This window comes from Nelumbo nucifera, chromosome 3 (genome assembly GCF_055504915.1).
Source record: "Nelumbo nucifera cultivar China Antique chromosome 3, China Antique-T2T, whole genome shotgun sequence".
Classification (NCBI taxonomy): Eukaryota; Viridiplantae; Streptophyta; class Magnoliopsida; order Proteales; family Nelumbonaceae; genus Nelumbo; species Nelumbo nucifera.
In genome coordinates, this window is record NC_142651.1 from 29024226 (window position 1) to 29040794 (window position 16569).

A 16569-nucleotide genomic window follows, 5' to 3' on the forward strand; every position below is an offset into this window, starting at 1 on the left:
AGCAAGTTTGATGAATTTTGAATAAACCTGGACTGAACCAGAACCATACAGTTAAAATAGAAATTAGAATAATGCAGTTGCCATTTCTGCTGTAAAGATCTGCGTTAATCCCTAGTATGGCTTTGTTCTTGGGTAGCTACAGTTCATAATTGAAAGTATTAGAGTTTTCACAAATGGTAATGTTTCTTTGTGGGGTTTCATTTGAATGCTTTTATGTTTATATTCCTTAGGTTAATCAGAAAATCAGGAGCATATCAAGCTCCTATTAAGCCATCTCTTTTTAGTCAAATAATTGAAAGAACCTACCTAGTTTCTTTTTCATCTTCTTTTCCCCCTTATGGAAGCTCCAGACCAGCTTCAGTGATGATCACTGTAGAGAACACTGATGTGGGCCCCACAGCTGTGGTCCCACTCTGTCCGTAGGGCAGAATGTTCCTAGTCATCATAGGGTTAGCTACTGTTATTCTAGTTGTTATTTATTTTTCAGTTTTATATTATTGTGTGTTATGTAAATACCAAGGGCAGATGTGTCATTTCATGTAACTAGCATAACCTATAAATATTAATAGAAGTGGCGGCGGCAGAATTATTCAGATTCTGTCATTCCTTTCAAAGTTTGTGTTCTACTGCTCTCTCTCTACTCTTTCTCCTCTTTCCTCTTCACTTTCTCTTCTTTTCGAACCTGAAATTTCTTAGTGTTCAAGACTGATAGCAGTCTTGAACAACTACATGGTATCAGAGCCAAGTTAGGGTTTCTCATGTGAGTCTAATATTAGCCGACCACATGAGAATCTCCTAGGATTGGAAGCTGAAAAGGTGGAGTTCGCAGACTGATTCTTGGAGATCGCCAGAAGTGCTAGCAGCTGTTAGAAGCTTATTATGGTTGCAGAGTGTTGGTGGTCAGGAAGGATCAGGGAAGACTAGGGTTCGGGTAACCTTAGAAGGCAGTGAACAATTTTTCCTTGTAAGTTATTTATTTTCTAAGAGAAGTTCTATCAGAGAAGATAGGTTGGACCTATCTGGAGAGGGAGGCCGAACTATTCTAGTGTTTTCTCCCTTCGATTCTCTAGGGTTTTACAGCAAACCCTACTGTTGGGCCGAGCTGTCTCAGCCTTGTTTCTCTCTACTCTAGGGTCTAAAAGTGATCTTGTGGCAAGCCCTAGTGTTAGACTGAACCTTACGATCTACCTAGAGCTGTCCTCAAGTTTATTGTTAGCATTGATCAGATTCTAGGGTTTCATATTAACCCTACTACAAGTCTATCTATACGGTACTGATTGGATTGTGCAACGGATTTGTTCACTCTAAGGATTGTTTAAAACCCTAATTCTGCCAAGCATATCAGACTTACTTCTAAGCTATTTTCAGAGTCTTTTGGGGTTTTCGAACTCTCTTAAGGGGTGAGAACCCTACGGACAGCTGCTGTTGTGTTTGCTAGTTGGTTTCAGACCAGAGTTATCTTAGTTTTGTGCACATACACTGTGAATACAGATCAGTTCTACACTGTTGTTGATTGTGATTGGTAGTCCAAGTGCTGTTTTTGAGACTTGACCGAGATGGAGTTTAAAAATCAGACAGAAGGCAGCTTTGGGAACATTAGTTATGGTGGTGTTTCTGAGACGGGTGATCAGATTACTACCATAAAGTTTGATGGATCAAACTATTTGGAATGGGCCCAATCAACCATGATGGCTATTGGGGGAAGAGGTAAATTAGGGTACCTCTTGGGAGATGTGAAAGAACCCCCCAAGGGAGTCCCTACGTATACCAAGTGGATCCAAGAAAACTACTTGGTTATGACATGGCTGTGTAATTTTATGCAGCCTCATATTAGCCGCAATTACTTATGGGCAAAGATAGCTAAGGAGATATGGGAGGTGATGAAAGAAACTTATTCCCAACCCCTTAATGTTGCCAGAGCATATGAATTGAAATGTGAAGTGAAAAATCTTAAACAAGGAGAGAAACCGGTTTCAGTATATTTCTCTACCTTGCAGTCCCTGTGGCGTGAAATTGATCATTTAGAGACTCTTGAGTGGGAGAGTCCCAAAGATGCACAGATATGTAGAAAGCAGGTTGAGACAAACCGGGTGTTTGAGTTTCTGGCGGGCCTAAATTCAGAGTATGATATTGTGCGGCAACAGATTTTGACTAGAGACAGTGTGACTCTCTCTCAGGCATACTCATTCGTACACAGTGAAGAGACCAGAAGGAAAGTTATGATGCAGCCTCAGCCCCTCACACCAGCCTTTGTAGCGGTCACACCCAAATCAGGAGGTGATTCAGAGAAGGACAGGAGGAAGGAAGACAAGAAGGATGTGGTATGTGAATATTGTAAGAAACCCAAACATACAAAAGAAACATGTTGGAAACTGCATCCTCACTTGGTTCCTGCGAAGTTGAGAAGCAAGAAGGGCACTGCTCATGTGGCCGTGAACAGATTCAGCATCCTCCTCTGGCACAGAGGAACACCTTTAGAGACCTTAGCTGCAGTTCGGGCTGCCCTAATACAGTTAGAAAAAGAAGTTGGAAATTCAGCTCAGCCACCGCAGTCACCATCAACTCCTGCCACATCTGCCTTCGCACATTCAGGTACTCGAGCTTCAGCCTACCATGCCTCAGCTCCAGGTACTACTGAACCTTGTTGGGTAATAGATTCAGGTGCATCCGACCACATGACTAGCTTGCCTTCACTGTTCACCACTTACCATTTGTCTTCTGGTAGGGATAAAGTGTCTATTGCCGATGGCTCCTTGGTTCCTATTTCTGGGAAGGGTGACATCAAGTTATCAGATACTATCTCCCTGTCATCTGTTTTGCATGTTCCTAAGCTTGACACTAACTGATGAAGGGAAATTTGGCCTGACCTCGCAATCACCCGACACGTGGCAAAAGCAAGCAACTCGGGACAGCAGAGCGCCCAAAACGAGCACCGAAAGTAACGAAGTCCAAGCTCACTACTGAGCCCGAACTCCACCATACCGCTCTCTACTAGGAGCCCGAGCTCCCTACCAAGAGTCCAAGCTCCCTACTGGGAGTCCGAGCTCCCTATTAAGAACTCGAGCTCCCTGCAAGGAGCACGAACTGTCTCGGGTCCCAAGCCTCACAAAGCTGTGACCCGAGCTGGCCCATGGCAGCTCGGAACACTCCCCAAACCGAACTCGAGACATCTCGCTCGCCACTCCAGCACTTCGCTTCCGAGACACCAGGCTGACCAAATGTACCTGACACCAAGGACGTCCGTATCCAAGGGCGGCGCACCTGACTAATTTGGGATCTGACGCCTGACAGCCGCACTTCAAACGGCCTCCTGCTACCGCCACCTGCCACCGTCGTTACCAGCCGCAGAGACGGCTCCAACAAAAGGAGCAGTGGCGGTTCTGTCTGGCCAGAGGAAATAACATCCGAACTGGCAGGAGCTCAGAAATAATCATGCCCGATCTGACAGAAGCCTGGAAGTGAGTGCGCGAGGTGGTTATAAAAGGCTCCTACCCCCCAAGAACAAGGTATGCTAACTTTTGCGCTATTTGGCTTATCTTGCCTTTGAAAGACTCTAACTTGAGCTTCGGAGCCCTTACGCCGGGTTCTCCCCGGAGCTTCTTCACTCCCTTCGTTTCAGGTCCCCTGCCACTCAGTTCAGAGGCAAGATCGTTGACAGCTAAGATCGGCCGGATTGTGCATCATCACTAACCTTTTTTCAGTCAGTAGTATTATCAAGCATATGAACTGCTTAGTAACCTTCTTCCCTGACCGATGTGTTTTTCAGGACTTGGAGACGAAGAAGGTGATTGGGACTGGCCGTGAGACGAATGGGGTCTATCTGCTCGGGGAGAGGTTCCGTCAGGAAGAGTCGGTAGAGAAGGTATCTTTTGTTTCTCAGAGTGTGAGTCCGGTTATGCCAAAGCATAACCGATTAGGTCATTTGTCCTTTCGATCTCTAAAGAGTCTGTTTCCAGCTTTATTTGAGTCTGTTGAGTTGTCTCAGTTGCAGTGTGAAAGTCGTGAGTTTGCTAAGCATTGTAGAAAGCCTTATTTATTGAGCAATAAAAGGAGTAATAATTTTTTTGATATTGTGCATACTGATGTTTGGGGGCCTTATCACATCCCTTCCATGGGTGGGTATAGATATTTCTTGTTATTTGTTGATGACCATACCCGTTTTTCTTGGGTTTATCTCATGCGTTCACGAGATGAGGTACCTGCCCTGACCCAAAACTTTCACCAAATGATCCTAACCCAATTTGATGCCAAGATTAAAGTTCTCAGATCTGATAACGCAAAGGAATACTTTACTAAACCATTGACATCTTACCTTCTCAATCATGGGGTTATCCACCAGAGCTCTTGCCCTCATACACAGCAGAATGGAGTTGTAGAAAGGAAGAATAGGCACATCTTGGAAGTGGCTAGAAGTCTCATGTTTACTTCCACTATTCCTATTCGCTTCTGGGGTGATGCTATCCTCACGGCGGTATATCTTATTAATCGGGTCCCTTCCTGGGTCCTTGATATGAGATCTCCTTTTGCCCTTCTATACCCAAGTGAGGAGTTGTTTTCTATTCCCCTTAAAACATTCGGTTGTACCTGCTTTGTTCAGCTTCTCGGACCCCATCACTCCAAGTTCGAACCCAAGGCCTCAAAATGCATTTTCCTTGGTTATGCACAAACTCAAAAGGGTTATTGCTGCTATGATCCTGTCTTAGGGAGGAAGTTTGTCTCCATGGATGTCACTTTCTTTGAGGGGACACCCTATTATCCTCGGGTTTCTCCTCGGGGGGAGAGTAGTGAGAATGGGGATTTGAGTCCTTGTCTTCAGGGGGAGAGCAGTGAGAGTGGGGGCAGTTCCTTTACCTATTCCATTGGGTGATGAGAGCTGCAATGGTGAGGGCGGTCAGAGGGATCAGGAGTTGAGGGAGAGCTGCAATGGTGAGGGTGGTCAGAGGGATCAGGAGTTGAGGGTCTATCACAGGCGGTGCAGGCAGGTTGATCCTAATCATCAGTAGTCCAGGCCAGCTCCAATCTCATATGCATCTCCAAGTCCAGGTATTACAGTCCCGGGGCCCACAGAGACTTCCTCTATTGTTACCATTTCACCTCCTACAGATGACCTTGACCTTCCGATTGCCATTCATAATGGGAAACGACATTGTACCACATCTACAGCCCACTGTATTTCCCAGTTCTTATCCTATGATCGCCTATCTCCTACCTACAGGTCCTACCTTACTCCAAGAACAGTGCAAGAAGCTCTATCCGTCCCAGAATGGAAAGATGCAATGCAGGTTGAGATGAATGCCCTGTTGAAAAATAACACCTGGGAGGTAGTTGATCTGCCCAAAGGAAAGAAACCAGTTAGTTGGATGCAGATGGGTATTTACGGTGAAGCATAATGCAGATGGCTCCATTGAGAGGTATAAGGCTTGGTTAGTTGCAAAAGGGTTCACACAGACTTATGGCATAGATTACTTGGAGACCTTTGCCCCGGTAGCCAAGATGACTACCATTCGGGTCCTATTATCCCTTACAGTGAGTCACACTTGGCCTTTATACCAAATGGACGTGAAAAATGCTTTTCTGAATGGAGACCTGCAGGAAGAGGTTTACATGCATTTGCCTCCTGGATTCTATGATGCAGAAACAGGTAAGAAGGTCGGCCGGCTCAACAAGGCTTTGTATGGTTTGAAGCAGTTACCTAGGGCTTGGTTCGATAGATTCAGACTAGCCCTTGTGAAGTTTGGTTTTGTACAGGCTTAGTCAGATCATACTCTATTCATCAAGAGGGTAGAGTCCTCCTTGACACTATTGACAGTATATGTTGATGATATTGTGGTGATAGGGAATGATAGCCATGAGATTGAGTCCCTTAAACAGCTCATTCATCAAGAATTTGAGGTGAAAGACCTTGGTGTACTCCGGTATTTTTTGGGTATTGAGGTTGCTAGATCCAAACAGGGGATCTTTATTTCTTAGAGGAAATATGTCCTAGACCTGTTGGCAGAAACTAGAAAGTTAGGTGTCAAGCCTGCAGATACATCCATTGAACAGAACCACAGGATTAGTGCAGAGAGTGGGAAGCTTCTTGAAGACAAGGTTATGTTCCAGCGATTGGTAGGAAATCTCCTATTATCTCTGCTTCACTCGGCCAGATATTACTTATGCTGTTAGTGTTGTCAGCCAATACATGCATTCTCCTAGAACCACACATCTTCTTGCGGCAGAAAGAATTTTAGCCTATTTGAAGAGATGCCCGGGTAGGGGTATACTATTCAAGAACAATAACCACATGAAGGTGGAGGTCTATACGGATGCCGATTGGGCTGGGAGTGTTGATGACAGAAGGTCTACCTCAGGATATTGTGCCCTTGTAGGAGGTAACCTTGTCTCCTGGAGAAGTAAGAAACAAAGTGTTGTCTCCCGGTCTAGTGCTGAAACAGAATACAGGTCCATGGCTAACGGAGTGGCTGAAATCCTATGGCTAAGATCTCTACTTGAGGAGTTGGGTATTGAGTATGAGAAGCCCCTGATGCTGTATTGTGATAATCAAGCAACTATTAACATAGCACATAATCCAGTGCAGCATGACAGAACCAAACACATTGAAGTTGACCGACATTTTGTACGAGAGAGGGTCTCATCTCAAGAAGTATGCCTCCCTTACATCACATCCAGTATGCAACTAGCAAATATCCTCACTAAAGCTGTGTCAAGAAAGAAGCTAGAGGCGGATCTATCCAAGTTGGGAATGATAAACATTTACTCCCAACTTGAGGGGGAGTGTAGAGAACACTGATGTGGGCCCCACAGCTTTGGTCCCACTCTGTCCGTGGGCCCCACAGCTGTGGTCCCACTCTGTCCGTGAGCCCCACAGCTGTGGTCTCACTCTGTCCGTAGGGCAGAATGTTCCTAGTCATCCTAGGGTTAGCTACTGTTATTCTAGTTGTTATTTATTTTTCAATTTTATATTATTGTGTGTTATGTAAATACCAAGGGCAGATGTGTCCTTTCATGTAACTAGCATAACCTATAAATATTAATAGAAGTGGCGGTGGCAGAATTATTCAGATTCTGTCATTCCTTTCAAAGTTTGTGTTCTACTGCTCTCTCTCTACTCTTTCTCCTCTTTCCTCTTCACTTTCTCTTCTTTTTGAACCTGAAATTTCTTAGTGTTCAAGACTGATAGCAGTCTTGAACAACTACAATCACTAAAAGTATTTTAAATAAGCAACCTCATCCTTGTCATAGAAGGGTTTTATTGGTTTTCATTCTCTTCTCTTTTCTTTTTCTTTCTGTTTTAATCTATGTTTTCATGGTTTTATTTTGTTTTCTTTTGTGTAATTTGTGTAGGTACATAGGTCCCACTCTGAGTTTTTTCACAAGTTGGTCTGAGTTGGCTTAGGTAGCCTGACTGCTATTAATATGATTGTCCTTGCATGGGACCTGCATTAAGCAACCTATCTGGGATGCGAAACTTGTGATCTGGGGGTTGCGGATGACCTATCACCTATCCAGGTTTTGCATCCCTCCCTCTTTCCCTTGGACTTCCGGACATCTTCCACAAATTTCATGTTTATTTATTTTATTTATTTTTTAATTCTTTTGGTGAATAGTCCAGTGTGTGTAGTCTCTAGCAATGGCAGGAGTTAGCTCCTAGCATCTATTGAAACTTGGGTACAACCATACCAGACTCAGAACTATGAAGCATGCTTGGTACTGTGATGGGTAACCTCTTCGGAAGTCTTCACTATTCATGTTGTATCCCTTTTTTGAGAGAAGCCATTGCTTGGTGTAAGGGTAAAATACTGGGCTGATAAGTCTGAGATGTAAGCTTGATTTTGAGTCTGGCCACTTTGTGCAAAACATTGCCAAGTATTAGGTCCATATCCAGTTTGCCTCTCCCCCAAAACCACAGATAGCCGGCAACACATTATGTTTTCTCTGGCTTTTCCAGGTTCCATACCTTGAGCCCCATTTGGGAGGGCTTCTGCAGTGATTGAGCTGAGTTGACTGAGCTGCCTATGATAGCTTCACTGGAACGTCGATGTTTTGGCTCATGTAAGCCTTTTTTCAACTTTCTGGATTTTTACCAAACACAGCGTGACAACTTTCTGGGTTTCTTGGCTCATGCAACACCAGAAGCCACTGTGTGAAAGCCCTCCCAAATGGGCACTAGTTTTTTTTAAAGCCTATTGATTTGCTTTCCACATTTAAAGCCCTCCCAAATAAGCACTATGTTAGATCAAGTAATCAGAATCGTTGAGACCATACTGCCTTGATTTCTGAATGCCTCATAAGGTGAACATTGGCATGCTTATCATGGATGGATGGTTTTAGCTTACCTTCCAGCATGGAGTTAACTGTTTGATGGTACATCTGTTTGGCCGATGTAAGTGGAATTCATATTCCAAAGTATTTAATCAGGGCCTTGGTGTATGAGTAGTTTTGACCTGGATAGACCATTTCCAGGTTGAAAGACAGAGCTTCGAGTGAAGAACAGAGAGGCTCTTGCTTGTTCTTCTCATTGAGCTCCGAACATTAGAATTTGCCAATTTTTTGGAGAGAGATGGATGCTTTGGTTCCATACCCTCTTCAACCATGGCTTGGCATAAATTACCTAGGTATTACCAATAAACCTGTTGTAGACCTTGTAGGACTGCACTTAATGCACATCCAGAAGGATCATGGAATGGATAGTCTTACTTGCCTAGAAGATTTATTGCACTGAAGATAATCCCAGTTAGACTTAGTTTGGAAGGAGTACAAATACAAATATGTACAGTGCAAATACATACATAATAATACTAGAAGCAAGGTTTTGCACTCTACATATTTTTTTTCGTACTCCTTCCAAACTAAGCCTTACTGGTTAGTTTTATCATATTTGGTTGATAATTGGGACAAAAGAAGTGTGGGTTCAAGCCATACATGTGCCAGTAGTTCTTCATATTCTTGTCAATTAGAAAGCATCCAGGAAAAGGAACAAAGAATGTATTTCCTTCAACTGTTTTCAGAGGATAGAGCATAGTTCCATGGTTGTGTTATTGACTTATTGTTACTATCCCAGACATGGCTATTAAATAAATTTTCATTTATACATGGCTATTAAATAATTTTTCATTTATAAATCTAATCATTCCGTTTGGGATCTTTGGCCATAGGTTTAAACATGTCAACTGTGAGCCTACCCTCAACTTGTATGTTCAAAAGTGTAGCGCAGAGAAGATATGGTGGTGCCTTAATCAAGAGTCCAACTTCTTCGGCTTCTGTGAAGAGCGTTTCTAAGCTATTTGGCTTGAAGGCTTCCTCTTGCTTCAGAGTATCTGCCATGGCAGTGTACACGGTGAAGCTGATTGGACCAAATGGGGAAGAGCAGGAGATAGATGCTCCTGACGATGCTTATATCCTAGATTCAGCTGAGAGTGCAGGAGTGGAGCTGCCCTACTCATGCAGGGCAGGCGCATGCTCAACCTGTGCTGGGCAGATGGTGTCAGGTTCAGTTGACCAGTCGGATGGATCCTTCCTTGACGGGAACCAGATGGAGAAGGGGTACTTGCTGACATGCATCTCATATCCAACATCAGACTGTGTGATTCACACACATAAGGAAAGTGATCTCTATTGAGCAATGCTCAGGTCATGTCTTTGATTGAGATGAAACTAAGAACTAATTTTGGTCCACGTCACTTCTTAGAGGGAAAACAGAGCGTCAGATCAGACATTCCATATTGGCCTTAGTGTTCATTGTCTAGTTTCTTAAATTTTGCTTGCCTTTTGCTTGGATATCATGTTTCTGATTTTTGATTTCAAATTCCCAGCAAAAATGATATTAGTTGCTGCCTAAGCTTGGCCTATGCAAGTGGAATCCTGTTGTCAACTATACGAGCCCGCCTAAACCAACAGGCACGGGACTACTGTAAAATGACTTGAACCAAGACACCAGCCTAATGATTTGAACTAAGCTTCAGGCTCCAAACCTAATATTTCAAGTTGGTTTAAACTGAAAGGGTCGATGACTAGATGTGGCTAATCCATTAGCACGCTCCAATCTCTCAATTCCCGTGCATAGCTGATGACTGATGTGGGGTGTTATTGGTTAAACACAACCATCAAGTTCAGATCGTTTCCGGATTCCAGTTATGTGCCACTTGTGCATGCAGGTCTGGCCTCTATTAACTAATAGGACTGTTACGATGGGTATTGGTTTTCAGGGTTACTGATACTATACAAATCTTAATAATGAGTTAGGTGATTTCAATTGTTTTAAGGGTATATATACTTTGAAGTTTGAACATTGCTGTGATTAATGTAGGTGGCTCGTTCCAAGAAGGATCAAGGAGGATGGTTGTCTCCTTCCGAGCACTTGGCGAAATGTTTATTTTTTTCGACTAAAAAGAAAGACTTGGATTCGTAAGTGAACGCATTAATCAAAGCAGAAGACGCGTTTCTCACCAGCCACCAAAGCGGAAAATGGAAAGAAATGTTTTAAATCCTTCCGAGAATATTAACTTTGTAAGTGATAACGATTAATATAAATACTCCAGACATCAACATCTTTGTTGCAACTTTCTGTAATTACGCCAAGACTTCAACGCATCTCTCTCTTTCAATCACCACGATTCATGGCTGGGAATTGGATCTATTATTGGGGCAACGGCTCCAACCCGTCCGGAAGAATACAACAGGTGCGTGTTAACTTCTGTAGAAGATTTACCACATTGTTACTATCTCCGGATTTAGATCTGTACTGGCAACATGTTGTACGAAACTCCGATCTAAATGAAAACACAGAGAAAAAATACAGAGAAGAAGTTGCAGCTCTGGAGGGCCAAGCCAGAAAAATATATCATACTGACGACAATTTCAATGTAGTCCCTACGGGAGACCAGTTCGTGGATATAATGGTGAAGCAAGGCTGCTTCATACTGCAAGTGGCCTTGTGCTCCTTGGGTGGTTTAGCACCGCTGGGTTACCCAGAGGACGGAAATCTGGGCAAAGATTGGGACAAGGAAATGATCGATAACTGGGTTTCGTCCATGTTTTCCATCAGTAAGCAATTTCCCCTCTTCATCCTCCAGAAACTGATGGAGCAAAGCTTCTTCCAAACTGTGCTGAGTAGGGGAAAATGGAAGGGACCCCATGACTTGGCGAGGATGGTGCTGTATGACAGTCTGGTGAAGCCCACGCTTGATTCACATGGAAGAAGAGCAGCTACATCATTTCTTGGCTTAATCCACTGCAAGAAGAGCGGTTTGGCAAAAGAACAGCCAACCCTTCTCCATGCTCTTTGGCTTACTCTGACTGGGCCTGACTTAAGTGGTGGTGTCGTCAAAGAAGGCGACAACGTATGGTCCACCGTCCGTAGCGCGACGGAGCTGCGGGAAGCTGGAATTGGCTTCAGAAACAACAAGGAGATGGGGATTAGAGGGATAAAATTCAAAACAAAATGGTTGAAATTTGACGCTTATCTCTGCCTCCCGTTCATCTCCATTGGACCCAATACAGAGACGCTGCTTAAGAGCTTGATTGATTTTGAAGGGGAGCTGTATCAGGACGGAAGCGGTGGTGAGGTTTGTGCATATCTGAAGTTCATGAGTGAGCTGGTTCGTAGTCATGAAGATGCCAAGGTCCTTGCAGTACATGGGATCATTGATGCCGATACTGAAAGCGAGGAAAAAATGCACCATACCTTGGCGAGTTTACACCTGCCGGAGGTAGTAAACAACCAGAATCTCTGTGTCGTAAGGGATGAGATTCGTGGTTATGTGAAGCCCAGCAAGTGGGACAAGATTGTGAATCTCATTGTCATCACTCTGCTTCTCACATTGGTGCAGACCATCTATACTGTTGTTGGCTATCATCACCCAAAAAACTAATCAAAATTGGTTTGGAGCAGAAGCTATAGAAATGTAGCTTTTACTTGCTTCAATTATTTTTTATTGTTGTTGTTGTTTGGTGCGGCTCTGGTTGCTTGTAATGTAATTTCATTTTATAAGAGTGCAAATGAAATTATGCAAATTTTGATTCACTTTTGTTTTGGGTTTTCTTCTACTTTAGCTCAGTTTGGCAAGAGGACAATGCAAATACAATACAGAAGCCAAGAAGGTGTTTGACACTTTGTTTTACTTCATCTGCAACACAAACCAATAAATTAAAATGAGGCAAAAAACAGAAATAAGCAATTGCCTAATAGGATCTATCGGTTATTTGACAATTACTTAAACCTCCCCTATATTGACAAAACCGCTTCCGTTAATCTCCCAACAGAAAATATAACATAATACTATAACTTTTAAAATTCTAATTTTACCCACGACGACTACCATTCGGGATCCACTACACACAGGTTGTTCCCACAGAACAGCGCATAGGTAGCAGATCCGAGCCCCGACAACGACAGATTTTGCTCTGAATAGAGCACTTTGGATTCAGTGCGTTTCTTTGAGTCCACTAAAATTTTGACGCGTCTTTCGGTGCTCATCACTGGCGACCGGCTGAAGTTTTTATACGGTTATGATTGATAAAATTATTTTTAAAAAAGAATTGATTAATATAAAATTTTTGTAAAGAAATCTAACTAAATATTGACAGAAAGTTTAAAACCCTCATGCTCTCATACTCGAACCCTTTCTCCTCCAACCATTAACGGGAAGACAAAACTTTCCTCACGGTTGTGGCTTTGGATTTGCAAGACAAATCCTTACATTCTCAATCCAAACGCAATTCAAGCCTTCTCCAGCCATTAATTGGAAAACAAATCTGGTTTTGACTTTAGATTTGCAAAACATGAGACATCTTCTTTTTCCTCCATACTAAGCTTTTGAAAGTAAAAATCAATAGTTCCTAAATATCTTTTCAAGAAAAATATATTCAATCAGTCACGTTGTTACGCACAGGATTTTCTTTCATGATACACTCTCGAAAATTTCTATTTTCAAAGGATTCTTGGGTTTCGGATTTTAATACGAAAAAGTGGTATTAGGGATTTTCGGACAGAAATCAGTGAGTTCATTAACTTGGTCGGTGTTGAGAACTTGCCAAATGAGTTAGAGTTAGGATCTTCAGTCTTACAAAGGATTCTTGGACACAAATCAGCGGGATCATTAGCCTTCTTGTTCTTAGTTTCTACCTTTTGTATTTTGGGGTTTCATTCACCTTTGAACACTTTGATGTTTGAAACTTTCCGTTAATACCATTGCTGTCGTCACTAAAATCTACAGTTGTCGTTTTGTTGCAGTTTGAAACATCAGTGATAAGGCTTGTTGTTATTACTGGTTGGGGGGAGAAGGTTTGAGTTACAGGGCTTTGCAGAGACTGTTCTGTAAGTCTTTTTCGCAAGTTGCAAAATGTATACTTTTTTTTTATATCTTTTATCAATTTTTATTTAAGCTCCAACCGGTTGTAAGTAATGGCCAGTTAAGCATGAAATGATGTGTCAAAATTTTAGTGGCTCGAAGAGCCAAATGCACTAAATCCGAACTGATGCCCTGATGCTTCCGTTGCACCTTAGGCTCAGTTTGGAAGGAGTACGGATACAAATATGTACCGTGCAAATATATAAAAAATATAAGCTTTTGTAGTCTACATATTTGTATTTATACTCTTTATGCTCAATTTGGAAGGAGTATAAATACAAATTTGTAGAATACGACAAAATCTTGTATTTTGTATATATTTGCACAGTACATATTTGTATTTGTATTCCTACCAAACTGAGCCTACTTTACAAATTTGTATTTATACTCCTTCCAAATGGAATTTTAGGCTCAGTTTAGAAAGAGTACAAATGCAAATACATACAAAATAATGTAAGCTTTTGCACTCTACATAATTATATTTGTATTTGTACTCCTTCCAAACTAAGCCTTAAAATTTGAAAATATCTCTATCTTCTAGTTTTCTTTCTTAGAGAACTTGGCTTTGTGAAGGGTTTGAATAATTTCTTTGAATTCAGTCATTTTTACATAAAATGTCTCCATGCAACAGAAATCTGGAACCATATAACGATGATTCTCTTAAGGGTGTTTCGACCAAAATTCATTCTCTTACTACGATAACATCCAGAACATGGAACAAGGACAAGAAAGCTGCACTAAGTTTCATCGTCACACAGGAAATCAAGGGTATCCGTTTAGTCATCCCCCATGTGTATGGCATTGGCATCTTCCTGCCATAAACAGAGGGGAGCTTCGTACATGTGCCTAAACCTAAATCCCATGACTCATGAAGTCACGATCCTTCCTACCCCACAACCACCAAGAAAATTGAGTGGAGGCTACAACCATTTTACAGGTGGAAATATTTTTGCTCCTATTTAATTGGAGGGCATGCATCCAATCAAATACATTTTACCCCTTAATTTTGAGTCCAGATCTGTTGCTCCCATGCTGTGTATAACCTGTTGTGTCAACAAATTATAAGTGAACACGCCATGGATGTGGATCTCATGTATATGGTACATTAAGTCATTGCATGGTTGGTTACATAACCCATTACACGTAGCATGGCGAGCAACAATTCTTACATAGGCTGTGTTTGGTTTGAAAGAAAAGGTAGAAAAGGAATTCTTCCTTTCTTTCAAGCCAAATTATAAGGGTTTAGTCTTTAGTGTATAGGTTTTAGGATTTAGGGTTTAAGGTTTAGATATAAAAATTAGCCAAGTGAATCCTGTTACAGGGGTGATAGGGTGTAAAACAAAACACTCCAATTACAAAGGATGTTTTTTTTTTTTTTGTTCTTTGAGAAAGAATGTAAATAACTCTAGCGTGTTTGAAGCAAACAAATCAGGTGGAGCCATCTAATGAACAAATGAGATACTATACATAAGGCAGAGGAATAGACAAGATCTAATAGAGATAACAATTGAGCAACAAAATTGGAGGCCCCTAAAGAGATTTAAAGATTTAAGAGGAGACCAAATCAGCCCCCCACAACGTCCCACAGTACATTCCCGCTGTGTATTAGAAACATCTCCCGATGATAATCTCAGAAATGATGATGCCATCATCAAGAGATGTTGTGGGGGGCTGATTTAAACTCACTTAAGAGAGATTGAGTGGTTGTGGGTTATATGTACGTGGAACAAAACGATTGATCCTGCAGCCCTTAAAATAGTTCTCAAGATCGGCTAATTGATTGATTCTGCATGAAAGGAGAGATAGAACTTATGTGGAGAATTAGGGTGCTGATGAAAAATTGCTAATAGGAAGCCAGACTCAGCAATTACATACGCATAGGGAGGGATGCAAGACAGTAGATTGGTTAACAAAGCAAGGTCAAGGAGGAGATATGGAGTAGTTAGGATTGTATAATTCTTTTATGTCTTTCAAAGTACCAGCAGTTTAACAGCGCAGATATTACGATGAGAGCCTCAAATCGTAAATACATGAAGATTACACCTTGTGATGAGTATTGTGAGGGTGTGGAATTAAACCATTAAAACATTTTATAGTAAACACTACTACAATTGTGAAACTATTGTGGAATCTCCTGATGAGTGAAGAACACTTTAGGATGGAAAAAATGAATCATTTACACCTGCGATGAGCTAAATTCATTGCCCACAATCAGCCACAATTTCGATCAATGAAGAACATCCTTCTACCTACTGCGATGAACCACAACTACTCGCGTTGTTGCATTCCAATTAAGCCACCTAGACACGTTAATGGCTTAAAGAAAACCCAATCCCCAACATGTGACCACGAGAAAGTCTGTTAAGGGTCGTATCCAGGATGTACCAAATAAGAATCCTAAAGGAATAGCAGAGGATCTCATTGGATACATGGCAAGACCCTGGTGGAATTTATTCAATAAAGATCAAAGAATCATGATCTCCTTTCCTAATGAGAAAAGCCCTTATTTTGGCGTTTCTCTTTATGGTTTTGGGATCTCTTCTATAAAAAAGGAGAGAGTCAAGAGCCCAGACACCAGAGATCAACCCCAAGAATCCTTCCTGCTTCCTGATTCCCTAAGTTCCCATGCCTCTTACAACTACCCTTTTATCTCTACCCACCCAGACTCCTAGTCATCCTCTATCCTTCAAGGAAACCACTCTTCGTTGCCTTCCCATCCTACTTACACTTTCGTCTTAGCAAAGAGAAAAATTTATTAGGGTTAACTGGTTGCTAAAATTAGTTTGGTCCTTAAAAATATTAGTGGTCAAAGTGAACAACCCCTGACGGAAGGCCAGTATCTAACAATAAAAAGTCTCTAACGGAGGGGATATGTGGGGAGACATCAAAAGTTAGGGTATGTTCAAGAGAATTGGAGAAAAGAGAGGGATGTAATGACCCTTGAGAAAATGTTAGAAAGTGAAAGGGAGTTCATATAATTATTAGAAAAAATGGACTTGTATGTTATAGTAATAATGGGTGTTAGGGAATGTGCAATTCAGGCTGAGCTGAAAGTTTTTTTTTTTTTTCCTTTTTCTAAGATAGCCACAATTTCAGGAATATTTTCATCATACTAGATTCTTTTCTATAACTAGCAGTTGGATGGATAATCCCCTCCGTTTTATGGATACTCTGTCACAGTCACGGCTGACGATGGAAGTGAATGGTAACGGCAAACTAT

The 16569-nt window shown here is 41.8% G+C and overlaps 1 protein-coding gene across 2 annotated transcripts; it reads left to right on the forward strand.

Annotated features, from left to right (window-relative positions):
* Window positions 1–7914: 7914 nt before the first annotated feature.
* Window positions 7915–12107, forward strand: LOC104607667 (UPF0481 protein At3g47200-like). 2 transcript variants are annotated; one of them, XR_002022342.2, is made up of 3 exons: window positions 7915–8052; window positions 9156–10154; window positions 10307–12022. XR_002022342.2 is itself a non-coding variant. In XM_019196668.2 (2 exons), the coding sequence occupies exon 2, from the start codon at window positions 10617–10619 to the stop codon at window positions 11868–11870; it is 1254 nt and encodes a 417-aa protein (XP_019052213.1). In that variant the 5' UTR covers window positions 9617–10154; window positions 10307–10616; the 3' UTR covers window positions 11871–12107. The 2 variants fall into 2 exon arrangements, 1 of the variants encoding a protein (XP_019052213.1); XM_019196668.2 differs by lacking the exon at window positions 7915–8052 and having other exon boundaries at window positions 9617–10154; window positions 10307–12107.
* The last annotated feature ends 4462 nt before the right edge of the window (window positions 12108–16569 follow it).